General features: G+C 35.9%; 1 protein-coding gene across 1 annotated transcript in view; it reads left to right on the forward strand.

Moving 5' to 3' along the window:
• The window catches only part of MALRD1 (MAM and LDL receptor class A domain containing 1), a gene marked incomplete at its 5' end in the record, with an annotated part of 881,642 nt that overhangs the window by 90,112 nt on the left and 765,601 nt on the right, over positions 1-25,929 (forward strand). The window contains 2 exons of the mRNA XM_036760519.1: positions 21,109-21,201; positions 24,292-24,499. Of these exons, the coding sequence (XP_036616414.1) occupies positions 21,109-21,201; positions 24,292-24,499 (301 nt within the window). The remainder of the gene's footprint in view (positions 1-21,108; positions 21,202-24,291; positions 24,500-25,929) is intronic.

A 25,929-nucleotide genomic window follows, 5' to 3' on the forward strand; every position in this document is an offset into this window, starting at 1 on the left:
GTCCTTTTTTGGTACAAGGATATTGTAAAGTATTATCCCAAATGGAAGGGGGAATTGAAGGATCCTGAGACATGGAGTTCATTCAATTTGGGGGGTACAGATGAGTGCCAGGACAGCAAATAGTTTGCCTCACTCTGCATTCAGACTCTATAGTTCTTTCTCTGGATGTAGATAGCTCTCTCCTTCATGAGTCCTTAAGAGTTGTCTTTAAACCTTGTATTGCTGAGAAGAGCCAAGTCTATCAAGGCTAGTAATCACAGAATACATATATCTGTGGTTCTGGTTCTTCTCCATTTACTCAGCATTATATCATGTAGGTTTTTTCAGGTTATTATGAAGTCCGTATCTCCCCCATTTCTTATAGCACAATAGTATTCCATTACATTCATATACCACAACTTGTTCAGCCATTCCCCAATTGATGGGCATTACCTTGATTTCCAATTTTTTGCTACCACAAAAAGAGCCCCTATAAATATTTTTGTACATGTGGGTCCCTTTCCCACTTGTGTGATGTCTTTGGGATACAGCCCATTGTATTGCTGGGTCAAAGGGTATGCACATTTTTATAGCCCTTTGGGCATAGTTCCAAATTGCTCTCCAGAATGGCTGGATCAGTTCACAACTCCACCAGCAATGTAACAGTGTTCCAATTTTCCCACATCCTCTCCAGCATTTATCATTTTCCTGTTTTGTCATGTTAGCCAGTCTGGCAGGAGAGATGTGATACCTAAGAGTTGTTTTGATTTGCATTTCTCTAATCAGTAGTGATTTTGAGCATTTTTTCATATGCCTATAGATATCTTTAATTTCTTCCTCTGAAAACTGCCTGTTCATATCCTTTGACCATTTCTCAACTGGGGAATCACTTGTATTCCTATAAATTTTGCTCAGTTCCCTCTATATTTTAGAGATGAGGCCTTTATCAGAGACACTAGTTATAAAGATTTCCTCCCAGTTTTCTGTTTCCCTCCTAATCTTTGTTGCATTGGCTTTGTTTATGCAAAAACTTTTCCCTTTAACATAATCAGAATTATCCATTTTGCATTTTGTAATGCTCTCTATCTCTTGTCTCATGAATTCTTTCCTTTCCCATAAATCTGACAGGTAAACTATTCCTTGCTCTCCCAAATTGCTTATAGTATCAGCCTTTATTCCTAAATCATGAACCCATTTTGACTTTATTTTGGTATATGGCGTAAGATATTGGTCTATGCCCAGTTTTTGCCCTACCATTTTCAAATTTGCCCAGCAGTTTTTGTGAAATAGTGAATTCTTAGCCCAGAAGTTGGATTCTTTGGGGTTATCAAAGAGTAGATTGCTTATAGTCATTGACTACTGCGTCTTGTGTACCTAACTTATTCCAATGATCTACCACTCTGTTTCTTAGCCAGTACCAAGTAGTTTTGATGACTGCTGTTTTATAGTACAGTTTAATATCTGGTATGGTTAGGCCACCTTCTCTAGTATTTTCATTAATTCCCTAGATATTCGGGACCTCTTGTTCTTCCGGATGAATTTTGTTATTATTTTATCCAGCTCTGTAAAATAATTTTTTGGTAATTTGATTGGAATGGTGCTGAATAAGTAAATTAATTTAGGTAAAATTGTCATTTTTATTATATTAGCTCAGCTTAACCATGAGCAACTGATGTTTTTCCATTTATTTAGAGCTGACTTTATTTGTGTGAAAGTGCTTTGTAATTATGTTCATATAGGCCCTGGGTTTGTCTTGGCAGGTAGACTCCCAAATATTTTATAGTGTCTACAGTAACATTAAATGGAATTTCTCTTTCTATCTCTTGCTGTTGGGCTTTGTTAGTAATGTATAGGAATGCTGAAGATTTATGTGAGTTTATTTTATATCCTGCAACTTTGCTAAAGTTGTTTATTATTCCAAGTAGTTTTTTTATTTGATTCTCTGGCATTCTCTAAGTAAATCATCATATTGTCTACAAAAAGTGATAATTTAGTTTCTTCTTGGCCTATTCTAATTCCTTCAATTTCTTTTTCTTCTCTTATTGCTACGCTAATATTTTCCAGTACCAAATTGAATAATAAAGGGGTGATAATGGACACCCTTGTTTCACCCTTGATCTTATTGGGAATGCATCTAGCTTATACCCATTACAAATAATGCTTGTTGATGGTTTTAGGTAGATGCTATTTATAATTTTAAGGAAGGCTCTGTTTATTCCTATGCTTTCTAGTGTTTTTAATAGGAATAGATGTTATGTTTTGTCAAAGGCTTTTTCTGCATCTATTGAGATGATCATGTTTTCTGCTATTTTGATGTTTATATGAACAATTATGCTGGTAGTTTTCCTAATATTGAACCAGCCTTTCATTCCTGATATAAATCCTATGTGGTCATAGTATATTATTCTCCTGATAAGTTGCTGTAGTCTTTTTGCTAATATTTTGTTTAAAAATTTTGTATCAATATTCATTAGGGAAATTGGTCTGTAATTTTTTTTCTCTGTTTTGACTCTTCTTGGGTTAGATATTAGTACCATATCTGTGTCATAAAAAGAAGTTGGTGGGACTCCTTCACCTGTTTTCCCAAATAATCTATAAAGTATAGGAATTAATTGTTCTTTAATTGTTTGATAGAATTCACATGTAAAACTATCTGGCCCTGGAGATTTTTTCCTAGGGAGTTTATTGATGACTTGCTCAATTTCTTTTTCTGAGATGGGGTTATTTAGGTATTTTACTTCCTCTTCTGTTATCCTGGGCAATTTATATTTTTGTAAATATTCATCCATTTCCCTAAAGTTATCAAATTTATGAGCATGCAATTGGGCAAAATAATTCCTAATTATTGTTTTAATTTCCTCTTCATTGGAGGTGAATTCACCCTTTTCATTTTTGATACTGGTAATTTGGTTTTCTTTTTTCTTTTTTTAATCAAATCGACCAAAGTTGTTATTTTTATTGTTTTTTTCATAAATGTCCTTTTTCTAGCTTTTTCAGTTGCGTGCCCAATTCATTGATCTCCTTTTTCCCTATTTTATTCATGTAAGCATTTACAGATATAAAACTTGCCCTAAGGACTGCTTTTGCTGCATCCCATAAGTTTTAGTACTTTGTCTCATTATTGTCATTCTCTTGAATGAAGTTACTAATTGTTTCTATGACTTGTTCTTTGACCTACTCATTCTTTAGAATTAGATTATTTAGTTTTAAATTAATTTTTAGTTTATTTTTCCATGGTTCTTTATTACAAATAATTTTTATTGCATCATGATCTGACAAGGATGCTTTGACTACTTCTGTCTTTCTGCACCAGATTGTGAGGTTTTTATGCCCTAGTACATGGTCAATTTTTGAGTATGTGTCATATACCGCTGAGAAGAAAGTATATTCCTTTTTATCCCCATTCAGTTTTTCCAGGGGTCTATCATATCTGCCTTTTCTAAAATTCTGTTTACCTCCTTAACTTTTTTCTTATTTATTTTGAGGTTAGATTTATCAAGTTCAGAAAGGGGCAGGTTGAGGTCTCCCACTATTATCGTTTTGCTGTCTATTTCTTCCTTTAGCTCCCTTAACTTCTTCTCTAAGAATCTGCATGCTATACCACTTGGTACATATATGTTAATTAATGACATTGCTTCATTGTTTAAGGTGCCTTTTAGCAGGATGTGGTGTCCTTCCTTATCTCTTTTGATTAGATCTTTCTTTGCTTTTGCTTTGTCTGAGATTAGGATTGCTACCCCTGCTTTTTTTACTTTAGCTGAAACACAGTCTATTCTACTCCAGCCTTTTACCTTTACCCTGTGCGTATCCCCCTGTTTCAAATGTGTTTCTTGTAAACAGCATATTGTAGGATTATGGTTTTTAATCCCTTCTGCTATCCACCTCCGTTTTATGGGAGAGTTCATCCCATTCACATTCACAGTTATGATTTCTTTCTGCATCTGTTTCTTCATCCTATTTCCTCATCCCATTTATGCTTTTATTTCTCCCTTTCCCCTTTCACTCCTCAACAAAGTTTTGTTTTGACTGCCACCTTCCTCAGTTTACCCTACCCCTTGATTCCCCTCCCTTATCTTACCGTTTTCCACTTCCTGATTCTTCCCTCCCTTCTGACCACCCCTCTCCCTTTTCTTTCCCTTTTCCCCTCCTACTGCCTGTAGGACAAGTTTGATTTCTATATCTATCAGGGTATGTTACTTTCTTCTTGAACCAAATCCAATGAGAGTAAAGTTCAATACTGCTCTTCTCCCTCCCTTCTTTCGCTCTACTATAATATGCTTTTGTGCCTCTTCATTTGATGTAATTTACCCTTTTCTGCTACCTCCTTACCTCTTCTCCCAGAACCATCCCTTTATATCTCTTAATTAAATTTTTATCATTACATCAGTCATTTTATACTGACACCCACAGTCTATGTATATCCTTTTCAATTGTCATAATAACTGTACTATTCTCAAGACTGACATATGTATAAAACATATATAAAACAAAACAATCTTATATAGGGATGTAACTAATTTTCCTTATTGATTAACTAGGGCTTTTCCCCCCATTTTCCTTTTTAGGTCTCTCTTGAGTTTTATATTTGAAGATCAAATTTTCCATTGAGCTCTGGCCTTCAACTCACCCTACGCCCTCTCTCTCTCTCTCTATATATATATACATATATACACATACATATATACATACACATACACACACACATATATATACATGCATATATATATATGTATGTATATATATGTATGTGTATATATATATGTATGTGTGTGTGTATATATATATATATATATATATATATATATATATATATGTCCATATTCCCTTCAGCTACCCTAATACTGAGGTCTCATGAATTGTACACATAGGTGTCATTGCTTATAACATAAGAGGGTTGGACTAGTTGACTTCTGGTCATTACCAGTTGTAAAACTGTGATCTTATGAAATATATTTTATTTGATGGTTTTAAGATACTACTGTAAAATTTTAAAAGTGTTACAGCTTTCTTTAATTTTGTAGTCTGGTGTTAATTCCCTAGATATTTTGGCATTGGTCTTTAAGTTTTTATCTTTTCATTTTTCTGGCTGAATTGTTTTTATGTAAATATATAATTTTTAAAAATGATTGATATTATTGATATACTTTCCTTTATGTCACTCTTAAATAGATCATTACCTACCATTCTCCTTTAATTTTAATATTCAGATGATTTATTCATTTTGAATTTATTGTAGTGTGTGGTGTTAGATATGTCTAAACGTAACTTTTACCAATTAACCATTCAGTTTTCTTAGAAGTTAACGTATAATAACTCACTCCTATCCCAATAATTTTTTAAAAATAGTATTTTTATAATTATATGTAAATACAATTGTTACATTAATTTAAAATTTTTTGAGTTCCAAAATTTTTTATTCCTTCTCTTACTACCTCCTTCCTAAGGCAGTTAGCAATTTGATATAGACTATGTATGTGCAGTCATGAAAAGCATATTTCCGTATTAGTCATGTTGTGAAAGAAGAAACAGGACAAAAGAAAAGAAGAATGAAAAAAATAAAGTGAAAATAGTATCCTTTGATCTGCCTTCAGCTGCCATCATTTCTTTCTCTGGATGTAGATAGCATTTTCTATCATGAGTTCTTTATTGCTGAGAAGAAATAAATCATTCTTGGTTGATCATTGCACAATATTGTTGTTATTGTGTACAGTGTCCTCCTGGTTCTGCTCACTTCACTTTGCATGAATTCATGTAAGCCTTTTCTAGTTTTTCTGAAATCTTCCTGCTCATTATTTCTTATTGTGCAATAGTATTCCATTCCATTCACAAACCACAACTTGTTCACAACTTGCCCTCAGTTGATAGGCATTCCCTCAATCTCCAATTCTTTGCTACCACAAAAATAGCTACTATAAAATGTTTTTGTGCATTTAGGTTCTTTCCCCTTTTTAATGATCTCTTTGGGATATATTCCTAGTAGGGGTATTATTGGATTAAAAGGTGTGTACAGTTTGATTGCCCTGTAGGCATAGCTCCAAATTGCTCTCCAGGATGGTTAGATCACAACTCCATTAATAGTGCATCAGTGTTCAAATTTTTTCACATCCTTTCCAGAATTTATCATTTTCCTTTTCTGCTATATCAGCTTATCTGTTAGGTGTGAGGTGGTACCTCAAAATTGTTTTAATTTGCATTTCTCTAATCAATAGTGATTTAGAACATTTCTTCATATGACTACAAATAGATTTGATTTCTTCATTTGAAAATTGCTTATTCATATCTTTTGACCATTTATCAACTGGGGAATGACTTGTAGTCTTTTAAAATTGACTCAGTTCTCTATATATTTGAGAAATGAGGCCTTTATCAGAGATACTTCCTATAGAGATTGTTTCCCAGCTTTCTGCTTTCCTTCTAATATTGACTGCATTGGTTTCATTTGTGGAAAATCTTTTAAATTTAATATAATAAAAACTATCTACTTTATATTTCATAATATTATCTATATCTTGTTAGGTCAGAAATTCTTCTGTTGTCCATGGATGTGAGAAGTAAACTATTCCTTGCTCTGCTAATTTGCTTATGGTTATCACCCTTTATGTCTAAATTATGTACTCACTTTGACTTTATCTTGGTATATGGTTTAAGGCGTTGATCTTTGACTGGTTTCTGCCATACTGTTTTCCAGTTTTCTTTGCAGTTTTTTGTCAAATGGTGAATTCTTATCCCAGAAGTTGGGGTCTTTGGGCTTATCAAATTATTATGTTACTAGGGTTATTTACTAATGTGTCTTGTGTGCCTAATCTAGTCCACTGATCTACCACTCTGTTTCTTAATCAGTACTAGATAGTTTTAATGATTGTGGCTTTATAATATATTTTGTAATCTGGTATGGCTAGGGCACCTTAATTTGCATTTTTTATTAATTTTCTTGATATTCCTGACCTTTTGTTCTTCCAGGTGAATTTTGTTTCTATTTTTTCTAGCTTTATAAAATAGTTTTTTTGAAGTTTAATTTGTATGGCAATGAATAAGTAAGTTAATTTAGGTAGAACTGTCATTTTTATCATGTTGGCTTTGCCTACCCATGAGCAATTGATATTTTCCCAATTGTTTAGATCTGACAGTATTTGTGTGGAAAATGTTTTGTAATTGTTACTGGATGTATCTTGGCAGGTAGACTCCCTAGTATTTTATTTTGTCCATGTTTATTTTAAATGGAATTTCTCTTAAAATCTCTTGCTGCTGGACTTTGTTTGGTAATATATAGAGATACTGATGATTTATGTGGGTTTACTTACATTCTGCAACTTTATTAAAGTTGTTAATTATTTCAAATAGTTTTTTTTTGTTGAGACTCTAGGGTTCTCTAAGTATACTTTCATATTATCTACAAAGAGTGATAATTTTGTTTCCTCATTGCCTATTCTAATTCCTTTAATTTCTTTTTCTTCTCTTTTTTCCAAAGCTAGTATTTCTAGTACAATATTGAATAATAGTGGTGGTAATGGGGATTCTTGCTTCACCCCTGATTTTACTGGGAAGGTTTCTAGCTTATCCCTATTACAAATAATGTTTGCTGGTGGTTTTAGATATTACTTATGCATTTAAGGAGAGCTCCATTGATTCCTATGCTCTCTGGTGTTTTTGATAGGAATGGGTGCTATATCTTGTCAAAAGTTTTTTCTACGTTTGTTGAGACAATCATATGATTTCTGTTGCTTTTTTTTATTAATATGGTCAATTATGCTGATAGTTTTCCTAATATTGAATCAGCCCTGAATTCCTGGTATAAATCCCACAAGGATCACAATGTGTGATCCTTGTGATATATAGTTGTAATCTCTTTGCTAGTATATTATTTAAAATTTTTGCATCAATATTCATTAGGGAAAGTGTTCTATAGTTTTCTTTCCCTGTTTTAGCTCTTCCTGGTTTAGGTATCAGACCCATATTTGTGTCATAAAAGGAATTTTATAGGACTACTTTGCCCATTTTCCCAAATAGTTCATATAGTATCAGAATTATTTTTTCTTCAGATGTTTTAGTAGAACTTGCTTGTGAACCCAGTTGACCATGGGGATTTTTTTCTTAGAGAATTCATTGGTTACTTTTTCAGTTTCATTTTTTTCTAAGATTGGGTTATTTGAGTATTCTATTTCCTCTTCTTTTAATCTGGGCAATTTATGTTTTTGTAAATATTCATCAATTTCACTTAGATTGTCAGATTTATTGACATATAATTAGGAAAAATATTTTCTAATGATTGCTTTAATTTCCTCTTCATTGGTGGCAAATTCGGTCTTTTCATTTTTGATACTGGAAATTTGGTTTTCTTCTTTCTTTTTTTAAAATCAAGTTCACCAAGGTTTATCTATCTAATGGGTTTTTTCATATAGCCAGCTCCTAGTTAAATTTTATTAGCTCAACAATTTTCTTGCTTTCAATTTTAGTAATCTTACCTTTTGTTTTCAGGATTTCCAATTTGGTCCTCAATTGGGGATTTTTTAATGTCATCCCCTTAAAGTTACCTTATATCTGTACCCTCTGTCTATGTCTACTCCTTCTAACTACAGTAATAGTGATACAATTCTTTAGAATTACATGTATCATTTTTCCATGTAGGGATGTATTTATTGAATCTCAATTTTTTTCTCTTTCCTTTTAAGCTTTTTATTCTCCTCTTGAGTCTTGAATTTGAAAATCATTTTTTTGGTTCAATTATGGTGTTTTCATTGGGAAAGCTTGAAAGCCTTCTATTTGATTGAATGACCATTTTTTCCCACCAGAAGCATTATTCTCAGTTTTGCTGGGTGTAGCATTAGCTCCTTTGCCTTCTGGAATAGCATATTCCATGACCTATGATCCTTTAATATCAAAACTGTTAAATCTTGTGTAATCCTGACTATGACTCCCTAATATTTGAATTGTTTCTTTTTGGCTTCTTGCAATATTTTCTCCTTGACCTGAGAATTTGAAATTCTGGATTTGGCTATACTGTTCCTGAGACTTCATTTCGTGATCTCTTTCCAGAAGCGATTAGTGGATTCTTTCAATATCTATTTTACCCTCTGGTTCTAGCATGTCAGCACAGTTTTCTTTGATAATTTCTTGATATATGATGCTCAGGTACTTTTTTGATTATGTCTTTCATGTAGTCCAATAATTCTTAAATTATCTCACGTGGATCCTTTTTTCAGGTCAGTTGTTTTCCAATGAGGTAATTTACATTTCTTCTATTTTTTTCATTCTGTTGATTTTATTTGATTGATTCTTGATGTCTCGTAGAGTCATTAGCTTCCACTTGTCTAATTCTAATTTTTAAGGAGTTATTTCCTTCAGTTAGCTTTTTTACTTTCTTTTTTATTTGACCAATTCTATGTTTTAGGGAGTTATTTTCTTCAGTAAATTTTTGTATCTGTTTTTCCATTTTACTGTGCTTCCTTTATTAAGCTTTGAAGCTTTGACTTTTTTCCCCCATGATTCTTTTTCATCACTTTCATTTCTTTTCCCAGTTTTTCTTCTACCTCTCTTTTTTATTTTTAATCTCCTTTTGGAACTCTTCCAGGAGTTCTTTTTGGGCTTGAGACTAACATATATCTTTCTTTGAGGCTTTGCAAATAGATATTTCCACATTGTTGTCCTCTTCTGAGTCATCCCTGTCACCATAAAAACTTTCTATGCTTAGGTTCTTTCCTTCCTTCCTTCTCTTTTTTATTCATCTTTCCCAGCCTATATCATTACTTTTAAAATTGAGCTCTGCTTCTGGGGTGGAAGGGACACTGTCCCAAGCTTCTTATGTGAGGGGCTGCAGGCCCTGGCTTTTTGCATGGTGCTGTGCTGGTGCTGTCCTGAGGCCCACAGGGGACCCTTGCGCTATGCTAGGCCAGTGAGCGTCTGGTGCCTTGCAAGGTCCTGTGCTGGGGTGGAGTTGGGGACAGTTGGTGCTCTGTGGTGCCATGTAGTACTTCAAGGGTCTCATGGCTTACCTGGTACTGCACTGAGGCACATGGTGGGGCCTTGCAGTGAAGTCTGCCCATTTGCCTGGTGCTGTCCTGGGGCTCAGTCTCTCCCACTGGCTTGCTGAGGCAGGACATGCTGCTGGCTTGTTGGAATGTTGCCTGCCCTGGCCTGTACTCCTGTTTTTAATTGAGTGAGACAGACATTTCCTGTTGACCTTTTTAGCTGTCTTGGGCTAGAAACTTGTTTTACCTCATCTTTTTGTTGTTTTTGCCATTCCAGAATTTGTTTTGGGGTGCTATTTTATAGTTCTTAGGAGGTGAATATGGGAGAGTTTAGGAGATTTTCTGCTCGATCTATCATCTTGGCCCTCAGAAGTCTGTCCCAATAATTTGTTTCCAGTGTATCAAATAGTATGTCGCGTGTTCGGCGTTAAATCTCTCTTATATACTCTATTCCATTAACTTACTTTTCTATTTTTCCAGATAATTTAATAATTTTTGTGTATAATATTTGAAATCTAGGAGAAATTTCCTTTTTTTAATTTTTAGCTTTACATATGAATTTTATTATTATTTAATCTAAAAAGTCTAATTTTGCCTAATTCAATAAGATATCTTGATGTTATTTAGATATATCATTAAAATTATGCAGTAATTTGAGTTTTTTCATCTTTATTGTATTAATATTGTTGTCATGAATATTGAACACTGCCTTAATATTTAGTTTGTCCTTATTTTCTATAAGAGCACATAGTTTACTTTTTTTGTAAATAAATTCTGTATGTATTTGGGCATATTAACTACCAGATATTTATTTTCTTGTTATACTAATGGTTTTTTTCAATTCATTTCTTTTTAAAATTATTTTATTAATAACACATAGACGTACTGATATTTTGTGGGTTTATTTTGTGCAGTGCCTCATTTCTGAAGCAATTATTATTATTATTTATTTTGCTTTGTTTTGTTTTTGTTTGTGCCCTCGAATTTTCCAAATAAAATATTTGCAATTTGAGATAGCTTTGGCTCATCTAAATACATTTCTGGAAAGGTTAAATTTGAGATTACTTGCTGTTAGTATCTTATGAAGTCTATAATGTTTCACTTTGTCCTATTTTCAATTTCAGACTCATTCATATTTTTCTGGGAGATTAATAACTCCCAGGTACTTTGATTTATAGTGATCTCCAGTCTTCTAGTGCTATTTGATTATTTTGTCATCAATTTTTGTATTTTTGTCTTCCATTTGGTCTGTTCCATTCCATTGATTTATTAAGATTTTCAACTCATTATTCCAAGTTCCTTTTCTATTCCTTTACTGATTTCATCTCTACCTTTATAGATAACAGGTCTTTATGTCATCCAAAAATTTTTATTAGGCATTTTCTATGCGTAAGGCACTATTTATCTAGCTAGGTTTATTAAAAATTCTTAAGGTTCTTGTGATAGTCTTATTTTTAATTCTGCGGTGATGATGGCCTGTTCTTCACTCCTTCCAAAAACTTTAAAAGCTTACTTATTTTTTCTTTCATTTTGATATTTTTTTCTTGCTTACTAATTTTGTCAATTGTTCTGACACACACATGCTGGGAGATGATTTTTAGAATATGTGTCTTTTACATTCTTTTTTGTTGTGATATTACTTTATTTGGCATATTTGTTGTTATTCATAGGTTAAGAAGGTAACTAGTATGAGTCACAACCACTCTCCCATCCTGTTACCCAGAACCACTTTATTTTCAGGAAGCTCTATCACATGTGGACTAGAAAAGAAAGAACAAGGCAAACTCATACACAGGATTTAGAATCTTTTATAGCTAGCCCAGGTTTGTGGTAATTCCAAGTCAATACCATCTGATCATTCTTGGGAATTAAGGGATAGTTTTTGGTCTTTATCCAGTGCTTTCTCATAGGTGGGGATCCACACCATGAGTCAAAACAGATGGCACCTTTGTTGACTATGTGAGGCAAAGTTCAGTGTGTCTTGGATACTTCATTGCTGATCCACTAGGTTGGTAATCTCTCTCTAATGCTGAAACACACTGGCAAAGACATCTGTTTATGTTTGTGGGGAATTTCAGGTCAGATCTCGTTATATATCTTTATTTCCCAAGCATACCCCTGACATTTTTAATGTTCGCTATATTCCCTGTAAGGAACTAGAAAATGAGAAGAGTCCTAGATAAATTTAAAGTAGATTTTTACTTTCACTGTGTCTTTTATTTTGAGAATATCTTGCTGAAAACTGTTTCTCCTCTAGAAATTTACTTAAAGAAATGGAATTAAGCTTTCAGTCAGTAAGAAAATAGAAGAAATGTCAAAAAAAATTGTACAGGAAAATTATGAAGCAGGCAGATACATAAAGAGAGAGAGAGACACAGTGCAATCAACGAATCCACTAAGTGACATTTTAAAAAAACAATTCTTAAAGCAGAAGAAAAAGGTTAAGGATGGAGTAAAAATAGTCTGATGATTCAGCAAACAACTAACGTTTATTAAATGCCTGCTACTTGTAAGATGCTATGCTAATGTCTGGAAAACAATGTAAAAAATGAAAATTGTCATGCCCAAGGTGCTTAAATTCTATCCAGAGAAGTAGAAAATGTACATTATTAAATATAGTACAAGGCAAAAGGAAAAAAGGAACCAAAAGGGGGTGGGGTGAGATAGTCCTCTATGGAGGAGGTAGTACCTGAGTTGGTCCTTGAAGGAAGATACATTTTTTTGAAGGGTCAAAAGAAGAAGGGAGTGTGCTGCAGAATTGGAAAACAAATAGGGTCAAAGACTTGGAGTTAGGAAATGGAGTCTCCAGGTTGAGTAATAGCTTATAGTCCAGTTTTGATGGAACACAGAGTTTGTCAAGAGGATAGGGACTGACACATATTTCATTGGTATAGACTCTCTAGTATAGAGACTTCCTATACAAGGAAATATCCTTTATGTAAGCAGGTCAGCTCCTTGTCTACAGTCTAGACTTTTAGAAAGTTAATCTTCTGATAGGTTAAATTACTTGTCTGAAATCATACAGTTAGTATTTATTAGAGGCAAGACTTGAACCCAGATTTTCCTGGCTCTGAATCCGGTCACTATACCATACTGAAGAGGAGCATTTCTATATAAGACTGAAAAGGTAGCTGGGAATCAGACTGTCGTGGGTCTTGAGATTATTTTGGCAGCTTGCGAAGGATGAGTTAGGGAGGGAGGACCATTAGCCTGTTATGGTAGTACTGGTGAGAGAGATGAGGGCTTAAAATAATTATTGGATATTTGGATAGAAAGTGAGATGAGACATGTTGTGGAGGTATGATCAGTAAAACTTGGCAATGATAGCTCTGAGAGTGATGATGGAGAGAGAGGAGTCAAGGATCATTCCAAGGCTATGAATACAGGGACTTGGGAAGACCTGGTTACCATCAATAGGAATAAGGAAGGTTGGAAGAAAAGGAGGTATGTGGGTGGAAGATAATGAATCTTGGTTTGGATGTGCTGAGTTTGAGAAACTCAACTAGCAAGTCTTTGCCAAAGAGTGACTAGAGCTTAAGAGAGGTATTAGGGATGGAAATTTAGATTTGGGAGTCATCTCTATAGAAAAGTGAAGAGATGATGCTTGGGAGATGAGGAGCAGTAGAAGAGATTACATGTAGAGAGAGAAGAAAAAAAGACCCAGGTCAAAGTCCTAGGGAGTTCTCATTCTATGGGGAAGAGAGAAGGGTGGGAAATATATAATAATAGCAAAGGAGACTGAGGAGCAAAGGTATTCCCAGTCCTCTTGTCAGCCTCTTCTTCTGTCTAGAGACTTTAGATAAAGCATAACCATCATGAGGAGGTTTTAGCCAGTGGGTCAATGTTTTCTGCTGAGACTCAAGTTTCCCTGATCATAAGAATGTGGAAAGTTACTGAAAAGAAGAGATTGAGGATAAAGGGAAAGATTAAGCGGGAGTTCGAGGTGGGAAAGAGAGAAAGCCGAAATGTCCATGGGAGTGACAGAATTGAGCTAGATGGATACAAGAGTTGCGGGGAGAGGTTGGGGATTTTGAAGGGCGGGGAACTTTCACTATGGGGGACAACAACCCTAAGTCAATGGTATTCAGAAACCAGAATTGTGAATTTGGGAGCCAATTTAAATTGGCTTTAATTCAATAACATCTGCTGAGTGATCACTGTGTAAAGACTTTTTCCAGGCCCTCAGTTGAGACCAAAAAGGAGCAAGTTGTTCTCGGTTAGTTGTGCAGAGGTCAATATACAGCATTTTAATTGATACTAGGCCACCTCTTTGAAAACAAAAGTGAGTCCACAAAGGTTAGGTTTAAAGAATTATTAGGTTAAAGAACCAGCACATGCTTTAGGAAAGCAATAACCACTATCTAGGGATATATCTATATCTATATCTATATCTATATCTATATCTATATATATATATATATATCTATATATATATATCTACATATATATGCACATATATATTAATTTCTACTTTGGAAGCCTTTTTTAGAACATTTTCTTTGAAAAGTCTTATTATCCATATCAGAATTTTCCTTACCAATAGTTCATTTTCAGTTAGCTTTTCATCATTTTATTTTTAAAAAATTATTTGAATGAGAGAAAATATTTTTGGAAATGTTATGACTAGTTTGGCACACCATGTGCCCTTTAATACCAAGAGGGAGATGATGACCATTCTCTAGGCACTATTGGAATCTTCAGTATTGCTTTCTGCTCCTCTCTTCTTGGGACCTCTAAGCTACACTAACCTCCCATCATGGCCACTTTTGTGCTGGATAGTGGGCATGAAATCTTGAGCATTCCCAGGAGGGGGAGATGATTTGCTAAAGAGGAAAATGCAACCTAGAATTGATGGCATTTCAGACAAAGCTATCTGGCTCTGGTTCTTAGTCATTTACCATTTTTGGCCCTATGACACTGAATCCCAATATTAATGGGGCCTCAGAGGCCACCTAATAAGCTATTACCTGAAGAATTCTCCCTACTGCATGCTTCAGGAGCAGTCATATACATCTGCTTCAAGTCCTCCAGGGAAGTCAACATTTCGGGGGCAACCCTGTCACCCTAACCAGGTCAGAGTCTAGGGTTTGCTCACTCCTCCACTTTAATGCTGTAGCTCTTATAGGGACAGTGACCTGTCCCTAACCCTTCCCCTACAAAGACATGGATCTCTGGGCGTTCAATATTTTTAATGATCGGTTGTTAATTTTCTACTTGCAATGCCTGTTATTAACATGTAGATGTCTGGAGTTTACAGTAATAAAATTTACCTTTACTTTAACGAGGGCTGGGGGGAGGAGAGAAGGCTATAGAATCAACTTTTCTGTACCTGGGGTTTCACCAAAGTAGCACTACTACCCTGGACTAGATAGGCTTCATATAAATTGAGTGGAAGGTCTTGTTTTAACATTCTTTTCCCTAGTGGGAATGAGGAGGTCAGGTTGAGAACAAAAAGAAAGAAAAGAAAGAAAAAAGAAAAGCAAAAAAGGGACACTTTTAGGGGAATATTTTCCTTGGAGGTTAAAATAGTTCTATCAGCCTCATCCTAGGAAAGCAAAAGGAGTTTTTGTGACTAATAAAAAACTAGAGCATCGTTTGAAATATTTTTTTAGGGAGCTATTCAATTTTTCTGTGCCACCCATTGAGGTTACATAGATATGTGTCTGAGAGCAGGGCACAGAAATAGAATAAAAGCCCATTTCATTTTTTGTTGTTTAGAGGAAGGTGATTTTTATTTTATGATTCGTGTCATCAGTACAGAAGAGAATGCTAGGAAAATCTAGATCTCATTCATAATATGCCATTATGTTTGGGGCGTGAATAGCCATTTCAGTTTGGAAAGGGCTTTGATGAATTTGTGGGGAAAATGTAAATGCACTCACTCCTCTTCAACTGGAGCTTGGGGAGTCCATTAGTCATTTTGCAAAAAGAAGCCCATTTGCTCTAAATTACTCCCAGAAAATAGAAGTGGGGGAAACTGATGAATGCTCCTTGACACAACAGTTAGACTAAAAGCATCTATGGTTGGCGCTGCTGAGGTCTTTGGTGCTGAATAATAGAAGTTGAGGAGAAAATAATAGAAAGAAAAATGCAAGCCTCTCCTAACCCTAACCCCAACCTACCCTGGCATAGCATCGCTAAACACAATAACTATCAGCTGCTATAAAGTGGGCACTATAAGGCTGTCCCTTAGACCTTGTTGTCCTCTGAAGGTTTCATTAGCTAGCATTTGTATAGTGCCATAAAATTTATAAAATATTTTACAAATATCTTTTGTTTTGTTCTCACAACAGCCCTAGGAAATAGGTACTATTACTCTACTTTACAGATGAAGAAACTGAGGCAGGCGGAGGTTAAATAACTTGCCCAGGATCACACAACTAGTAAGTATCTGAAGTCACATTTGAATTCAGGTCTTCCTGACTCCAGGTCCAGAGACCTATCCACCACACCACTAGCTGCCTTTTAGTTACTACTCTTTAGCAGTAACATAGCCAGAATGTTAATTTAGTGTGTTTATACTGGTCTATGAAATGAACAGTTGAGATATTATCGTTAAATGGTTTTGAACAGGAGGAATAATATTAACTTAGATGTGTATACCATTTGTAGATATAGAGTAACACAATACTACTTTGTCAAGTCGACAAGCTTTATTGAGTACTTATTTGCCAGATGCTGTGCAGAGCGCTTTGTAACCATAACATTACACATGATACAAAAACACATTTATTAAGCACAAAAAAGCATTCATTAAGACTATGTATTACTATGTAGCTGATTCTGTGCTGGGTGCTGGCGATACAAAGGAAAAAAAAAACCAAATCAATTCCTGTCTTCAAGGGGAGAGAATAAACAGGGAAATGGAGGCCAGGTCAGGGGGTTTTAAACTCGTGGGTCACAGGGATGTTGAGTTGATGTCAAGTCAAGTCAAGGTGCATTTTTAAAGCCCCTACGATGTGCTAGGCACTGTTTGAAGCTCTGGAAATATAGAGAAAGGCAAAAAGACCCTGCCCCATAAAAACCCTAACTCTAGCTCTCAAGGAGCTCAGTCTATTAGGGGAGACCCCCCTACAAAATTGGAGGTGATCTCTCTGGGAAGGGACTAAGATTAGTGAGACTTTAGCTGAGACTTGAAGGAATCCAAGGAAGTCAGGAGGCAGAGATGAGCGAGAACATTCTGGGCAGTCAATTAGCATGCCCTTTTTGGAAGGTATTTTAGTATTGACTTGTTAAGTGTTTAGAGACAGAGGTAGAAAGCTGGAGAAAGGGGATATATGATGGTAGGATAGACAAGATGGCCCCACTAGATCAGATGGGAAATATGGTCTGGATTAGGGCTTTATAAATATAGTGGGCTGGGTGAATATACACTTGAATATCCAGTGGTAGGATTCAAATGAATTAACAACCTGTTCTCCAGGGAACTGAGAAGAAGCACTGCCCCCACAGCTGATGTGACAGGTGCAGGCCCCATCCCCGCTAACAACTGGTTGCAGACCTAAGCCTAAAATTAGGTAGGGGTTCTACCGAACAGATGCGAACTGGCTGAATCTCGCCACTGTCAGCATATCTATGAAAACAGCTCAGCAACAGGGAAAGAATCCCAAGACTAAGTGGGTTGACTGCCCCAGGGACTTTGATCATGGTTTCTGGAGGTCTAGTCTATTTCAGGAAAAGTGGGTCAATAGTAGGAAAGTTGCAAAAACGTAAAGGATGGAATGGGTCTGGGGCTAACTAAATACAGTAGGCTAGGTAATTTTGTACTTATTCACCAATCAAGAGAGCTCATTAGCATATGACTGATTATTTTTGTTAAGAGGAAGCATGGTACAAATTCTAGTGATGCCTCAAATCCTGCTTCTGCTTCGCCTTGTGACTGTAGGAAGTGATTGATCCTCTCAGTGCCTCAGGATGCCTCCTAGGACTTCTCTACTGGCATACACACTGTTCACTATGCAAGGCATTCCATCACTTGGGCTGTACCCTTTAACCTGGATGCACTCCCTCCTCTCTATTGTCTCAGAGGTTTACTCTCTTCCTTTAAAACTCAGTTCAGTCCTGATTTCCACCTCTGCAATTGCAAATGACTTCCTTCCAGAAATGATTGTGTATCTACTTTGCATGTATTTACAAAGTAATCTCTTCCCACTGTAATTCCCCTTTCCCATAGAATGTAAGCTCCTTGAGGGCAGGTTCAATTTGATTTTTTTTTAATCTTTTTTTGTCCTAGCACCCAAGACTGTACAGTGCCTGGCACTTAGCAGGCACATGAAAATGCAAGCTGAATTAATTAATAAGCTATGTCATAAGAGAGTTGAGATGTGTGTTGATGGAGTGAGTTTCCATGATGAAATTATAAATGCTTTGCTACTGTTAAAAACTATTCAGTGATAATATATGGTTTGTCATATTGATCAGTGTACTTACAGCTGTGTGAATGCTGATGGTATTAACCCTATTTTACAGATTATGAGATCATAGACTTAGAGCCGGAAAGAACCTCAGACGTCATTTCCAATGTGTAATTTTTTTGCCTTTGTATCACCGATGTCTGACATAGAAGAGGTGCTTAATAAATACATGTGGATTAGGTGATCTGAGATGAGTCAATGGAGAGCAAGCAAGATTAATGAGCAAAGTCAAGTTGCTAGTAAATGGAGAACCAGAATTCAAACAGAGAAGGTCTGACAACAAAACTAACTCTCTTTCCTCTGTACCAAGTGGTCTCTTTCAACCTAGACTCATTGTGCATGTGTGTGTGTGTGTGTGTGTGTGTGTGTGTGTGTGTGTGTGTGTTTGGTGAGGTGTAGTTCTGGGACTGAAGTCAGGAAGAACTGGATTCATATATGAGCAAAGACACTAACTAGCTATATGATCCTCAGCAAGTCACTCTGTTTGCCTCAATTTCTTCAACTGTAATATAGGGGTGATAATAGCACCAAACTCCTAGAATTGTTAGGATCAAATGAGGAAATCATTGTAATATGCTTAGTGCATAGGGCTGGCACATAGTAGGTACATAATAATTGCACATTTCCTTCTTCTGTAATGAATCAAAATATACATGCAAATATATGTAGGATATACTCTAATATATTTAGAATTTGAAATTCAGGGCAGCGACCAGAGAGCAAAGGAGTGAGAAATGGATAAGTACAGGGGAACTCTTTGGGAAAAATGAAATAAATGAAACAAAGTGAAAGTATTAGGGTAGGAAAGGTTACTAAGTAGATAAATGCTTACATTGAGAAAAATGCACAGCATGTAGAATTTGGTTTGAACCTAAATGACATGGTCAAATATAGTTTCTGTGCTCATAATAAAGGTAGAAATAGAGGGAATCCCAGGTCTCAGGCTGAGTGATTTTGATGTTATTCAGTTCATTTTCATGGTCCCAATGCATGATGGGAAATGACAGAACAAAGAGGCAAGCATCTTTGAACATCAGAGTCAATGTCCTCACAGGAGGTGTAATACATGGGCAAGTCAAATTGACGGACATTTTTATAGAGAAGATTAAGAGGGAAATGTGGTTATCTTCCCAAATACTAAATCATCTTTGTTATAATGGATGAATACATGGAGCTATAGTGAACGTTTTGGATCTGGCCCTTCGTAGATTAGTAATCTTTGACCTATAATCTAGAAGCAACAAATTAGCAACAAATTATCATTTTACTCTACACACATATGTATGTATATATACACATACATGTATACCTACATATATACACGTCTACATACACATATACAGACACGTATGTGTATATACATATATATGTATATATATATGTGTATGTGTGTGTGTGTGTGTGTGTGTGTGTGTGTGTGTGTGTTCTTGCCTAAACACACAGAGCCTGTTTCCTCCCAGGGCTATACCAGACTTCCTCCCTTCAGCTTATTGTAATAGCACCAGTGATTGAACTCTATTTGGGTTGCTACCTCAACCTTACTACATTTGCCCCAAGTTGAAATATTCCTCATTAAGACTATATATATGTATGTATACATACATACCTATATAAAGAGAGACAGAGGGAGAGATGGGGGGGAGAGAAAGAGACAGAGAGAGAGAGAGACAGAGAGAGAGAGAGACAGACAGACAGACAGACAGAGACAGAGAGAGAGAAGGAAGAAAGAGAATGTAATAATCACTTATACCTAGCCAGGATTGTATACCAGTATACACTTGGTTCTATACTCTTGGGGAAAATTTTTTTCCTTCCAAATTCAATTGGAAGGGGGTAGTGCAAGAACCCACATTGTCCCATTTGTGGCATTGACTGAGGTGACGGGGGGAAGCCACTGCTAGAGTTTTGGCAACTTTCAATCTCACCATTTTACTTCATTTAAGAAAAGACAGCTCTCTACACTTGCGTATGACTTACACCATGGCAGGCACAGCTAATGACACTACATTTATTGCTCGTGGGGTAGTTTTGTTCATTTTAAGTTAGTGTTACTTTTGCTGAACTATTTTTTCTTTATTATTCTTTGTTACAAAGGATAGCTATCTGGTTAGAGAAATAGAGGGGGAGAGATACCTTTGAAATAAAGATATGTATATATCTACTGCTTATATCTGTGTGACCTTAGAGCAAGACACTTAACCTCCATGGGTCTCAGTTTCCTATTGTATAAAACTAAGGGGTGCTTTAGATGATCATTAAGATCCCTTCTAGTTTAAGTCTATAATCTTATTAAAAATATAAAATAAAAAATATGAGAATGAAATTGGGGACAGGAGGGAGTAATTTTATTTTTTTTGTTCTTTTTTTATTTGACTTTGTTAATTTATTTTTAATTTTTGACTTTCATTCCACAAGATCTTGAGTTCCAAATTTGCTCCCCATCTCTTCCCTTACCCTCCTCCAAGACAATGTGCACTCTGATTATCCCTTCTCCCAATCTTCCTTCCCTTGTATCACACCCCCCCCCCTTTGCTTATCCCATTCCTTTCTACTTTCCTGTAGGGCAAGATAGATTTCTATACCTCATTGCCTATATATCTTATTTCCCAGTTGCATGTAAAAACAATTTTAACATTCATTTGTAAAATTTTGAGTTCCATATTCTCCCCACTTTGAGTTTCATATTCCCTCCAGAAGGGAGCCATTTTAAGAAATAACATTCAAATGTTCTTTTTTCCTGCAATCCACAGGGGAAGGAAATACTATGGACAAGTAATGCTTCAACTGTGGGTGACTGGGTGAAAGGAGAAGTGTCTGTGCCAGAGACCATGACACAATTTAAGGTACTAAAGGGGAAATGATCAATATTTATCTCTTTTATAAAAGTTTCATATGCATTTTTGATTTGACAGCATGCAATCCATTTTCTCATATAAGCCTCAAAATTGGGACTGTACTCTTAAGGTTACTGGATGCTTCTGGCACAGACTAGGTCAACATGACATGAGTAGGACAACTATAAAATTGTTCTGGCACAATGGATGGAGTGCTAGACTTGAAATCGAGAATAACTAGGATCCAATTCCACCTCTGACACTAGATTTGTGACCCTGGGTAAATCACTTAACCTCTTTGTGTCTGAGATTTATTATATCTGCATTACCGGAAAGAGTTCCTATATTGCCAAAATCACCACTCCTTAGTAGAATAGAGGAGTCCTAACGCGCTCTGGTGCTACTTGTGTGGTTTTCATTTTCCTCAGCTTCACTGAGAGCCTTGAGTTGCTTTTCCATAGAACTATATCGAACATTCAGGCAGGCAGAGAGATAACTTGTTATTTTGACTTCACCTGTGTATTAGATATGGCAGTGTCCTATATGGGGCCATTTATGTTTCTGTGTGTTCATGGCCAACTATGTAAACCTGGGACATACCTGAATTTCTGCTACTTTTAAAAACTTGATGGGAGGCTACTGAGATTTTATATTCAGCAGGGCATTGGGAGTATTAATAAGGCTTCTTTTATAATGGGGAAGCTCCTCTTCTGTTTGCATTTACTCTGTCTGGAGTGAATTAAAATAGGAACCGGTGTGGGTTATGTCTATTTATACAGCGATATAATTATACAGTCATGGCAAAGATTTTTGCATTTGGCTGATCCTATCAGTCTTGTTGCTTTGTTCTCCAGACTCAGAGCTCTGCATTCACAAATAAGAAGCAGAAGAGGAGAAACAAGGAGATAGGTAGAGAAGACCACATTTTGCTCTTTATATTCCATATGATACATAGGCTGTCTTTCCTGAACTGTATCATTTTTGTAGCAAACTCCGAAAACTTCAGTTTTTCTCTTGGCCTCTTACACTCACCTTTCCACACACATACATTCTTATTTTTGTTTCCTGCTGACATCTAGTTTTTAACCCCCAAAGGTACCACTGTTACATTGGTTTTGGAATATTATTTACTGTATGTAACTGAAGGATAAAATTTGAATGAAGTTTCAGGTTCAGATTTAAAGTGAAAAACAGAGATCAATAGATATTGTTGCTGTGGTCATCGAATGCCTGGAGGATAATAAATGCTTAATCAGTGCTTGGTGCCTTGACTTGTTGGTAGTATTGCTGTTTTTAAACTCACTGGAAGACGCTTTTGGTTTCCAAACTCTCATCATGGCCACCTGCACTTGACATCCAATTAATGAAGAAACAGGATGATTTCTATGATCTAAATGTGACATCGCATCAAGTTTTAAAATCTAAATTTTTTCACCAAATATTTGATTGCTGTTTTTCTGTGATAGCCCAAAGTTCTAGTAGAAATTTTTTATAATTATCATGGGACAAGGTTTTTAGTTAAATTCTATTTTTCAAAATATTTATTCCAAAATATCAGTGTTTTAGTTGACTGTGGCATAGTGAACAGAATGATGGTTGTAGGGTCAAGATGGCCTGGGTTCTATCTATGGTGCATATTACTTGTGTGGTCATAGAAAAAATAACTAATCCCTTCAAGCCTGTTTCATCATCTCTAAAATGAGGACTAAGAATGCCAATTATAGCTGTCTCACAGAGTTGTTTGCAGCAGATTGTGGGTTAATCTATATAACACAGTAGGCAAACCTTGAAGCATTAAATAACTATAAACTGTTACTAATTTTGTTCTTATATGAGATACAATTTAAGGTTTACATTCCTTTCTAGGACTAAGTGTCCTTACCAATACTTCATTTTAGGTAATGTATACATATATTGTATATATATGTATACACACACACACACACATATATGTATATATATATATATACATATGTATGTATATATATCTATATATATATTGTACCATCTCTGTCTTTCTTTCTCTTTCTCTCTCACTCACACACACACACACACACACACACACACACACACACACACAATTAACTCAGGAGTATATATAAATTCAGTTGAATTTATATAGCCTGTTAAGAAATAGAAAACATAAATCTTTTAATAACTTTACCTCTTGATCTCTCTATTTTAAAGGACTGTTAAGAAAACATAATCATGGTGTTTGTGGCTAGGATTATTTCCTAAATAGAGAGGTAATGGCTTAAGGGGTTCCCAGGAGATTTCTGATCTGTTGATTTGGCTACACCCCATTTGATACAGTTAAGAAATGTTTCCTTCAGTTAAGTGAATAAATGAAACTTGAAACAGGCTGAGCTCAGATTTGAGATTTCCTCAGAATGCTCTATCTGCATGGGGCACAAATGGCCCCAAATTTTCCTTGCGAATAGGAAAGGAGAGGATGAAAGCACAAGGTCAGTCTTTTGATCACCTAGTGTGGCTTCTGATTCAACCCACTCTTTGTAGGGCCAACATCCTTTTATATGTTGTAAACCAGTCAACAAGTATTTGTTAAAGCAACTACTATGTGTTAGGCATTGGGGAGGGGAAGGGAACAAGCATTTATATGGCCACTGTTATTGCCAGGCACTGTGCTAAGTGCTTTAGAAATATTAAATTATTTGAGCCTCTCAAGGTAGGTGAAAGGTAGGTGTTGTTATTTGCCCCATTTCACGGTGAAGGAAATTGAGGTGAACAGAGGTTAAGTGACTTGTCCAGGGTCACACAGCTAGTAAGTTTCTGAGGCTAGATTTGAACTCATCTTCTTGACTCCACACCCTGTGCTGTATGCACTGTGCCACCTAGCTACTTAGGTGCCGCTGGGGACATTAGTACAAAGAATGAAACAATTCCTACTTGTGAAACCCTCACGTTGTATTGGAGAAAGTAAATACACATAAAAGTGAATAGAGCATAAATATGAAGCAGTTGTCCACTCTACATTATTTTTATTATTCAGAGGCTGTATTAACACTCCTCATTCTATAAGTGATTTTTTTAAAGACTCATTTTATGTTCATCAAAATGTTTAAAACTCAATTTCGATAGTTTGTTTTTGAAGGGACTACACAGAGTGAGTTGGGTTTTATTGGCCTGGATAGCCTCCAGGTCTATGCCTGTGAAGAAGCACAGACGCAACGTCTTTGCCGAGCAGAAGAATTCTCTTGTGCCAGTGGCCAGTGCATCCCTTATGAGTCGGTATGTGATTACCAGCAGGACTGCTCTGACCATAGTGATGAAGATCCCTCAGCATGCTGTGAGTGAATTAAGGCTTGTCTTGGTGTCATTCATCTATCTCCATCTGTTCTGATTAGGGGGATTGCTCAACCCATTAAACAAAAAAAGGAAAGCAGTATTTATTTATTTAATTAATCTATTTAATATTTTTAGTTTTCAGCATTGATTTTCACAAGAGTTTGAATTACAAATTTTCTTCTCATTTCTACCTTCCCCCCACACACTCCAAGATGGCATATATTCTGGTTGCCTCATTCCCCAGTCAGCCCTCCCTTCTGTCACCCCACTCCCCTCCCATCCCCTTTTCCCTTACTGTCTTGTAGGGAAAGATAAATTTCTACGCCTTGCCTGTATATCTTCTTTCCTAGTTGCATGCAAAAACTGTTTTTGAATATCTGTTTTTAAAACTTTGAGTTCCAAATTCTCTCCCCTCTTCTCTCCCCACCACCCTCCCTAAGAAGGCAAGCAATTCAACATAGGCTACGTGTGTATCATTATGTAAAACCCTTCCACAATAATCATGTTGTGAAAGACTAACTATATTTTGCTCCTTGCTATCCTATCCCCCTTTATTGAATTTTCTCCTTTGACCCTGTCCCTTTTTGAAACTGTTTGTTTTTGATTAGACCTTCCCCCATCTGCCTTCCCTTCTATCATTCCCCCTTTTTATGTCCTTCCTCCTTCTTTCCTGTGGGGTAAGATACCCAATTGAGTGTGTATGTTATTCCCTCCTCAGGTCAAATCTGATAAGAGCAAGATTCACTCATTCCCCCTCACCTGCCACCTGCCACCTCTTCCCTTCCTACAGAACTGCTTTTTTGCCACTTTTATGCAAGATAATTCACCCCATTCTATCTGTCCCTTTCTCCCTCTCTCAATACATTCCTCTCTCATCCCTTAATTTGATTTTATTTTTTAGATATCATCCCTTCATATTCAACTCACCCTGTGCCCTCTGTCTGTCTATCTGTCTTTCTGTCTGTCTATCTATCTATCTATCTATCTATCATCTATCTATCTATCTTTTCCCTTCAGCTACCCTAATACTGAGGCCTCATAAATTATACGCATCATCTTTCCATGTAGGAATGTAAACAAAACAGTTCAACTTTAGTAAGTCTCTTGTGATTTCTCTTTCTTATTTACCTTTACATGCTTCTCTTGATTCTTGTGTTTGAAAGTCAAATTTTCTATTCAGCTCTCATCTTTTCACTGAGAAAGCTTGAAAGTCCTCTATTTTATTGAAAATCCATATTTTGCCTTGGAGCATGATATTCAGTTTTGCTGGGTAGGTGATTCTTGGTTTTAATCCTAGCTCCACTGACCTCCTGAATATCATGTTCCAAGCCCTTCTATCCCTTAATGTAGAAACTGCTAGATCTTGTGTTATTCTGATTGTGTTTCTACAATACTCAAATTGTTTCTTTCTGGCTGCTTGCAGTATTTTCT

The sequence above is a fragment of the Trichosurus vulpecula genome, chromosome 5, assembly GCF_011100635.1.
Source record: "Trichosurus vulpecula isolate mTriVul1 chromosome 5, mTriVul1.pri, whole genome shotgun sequence".
NCBI classification, from domain to species: domain Eukaryota; kingdom Metazoa; phylum Chordata; class Mammalia; order Diprotodontia; family Phalangeridae; genus Trichosurus; species Trichosurus vulpecula.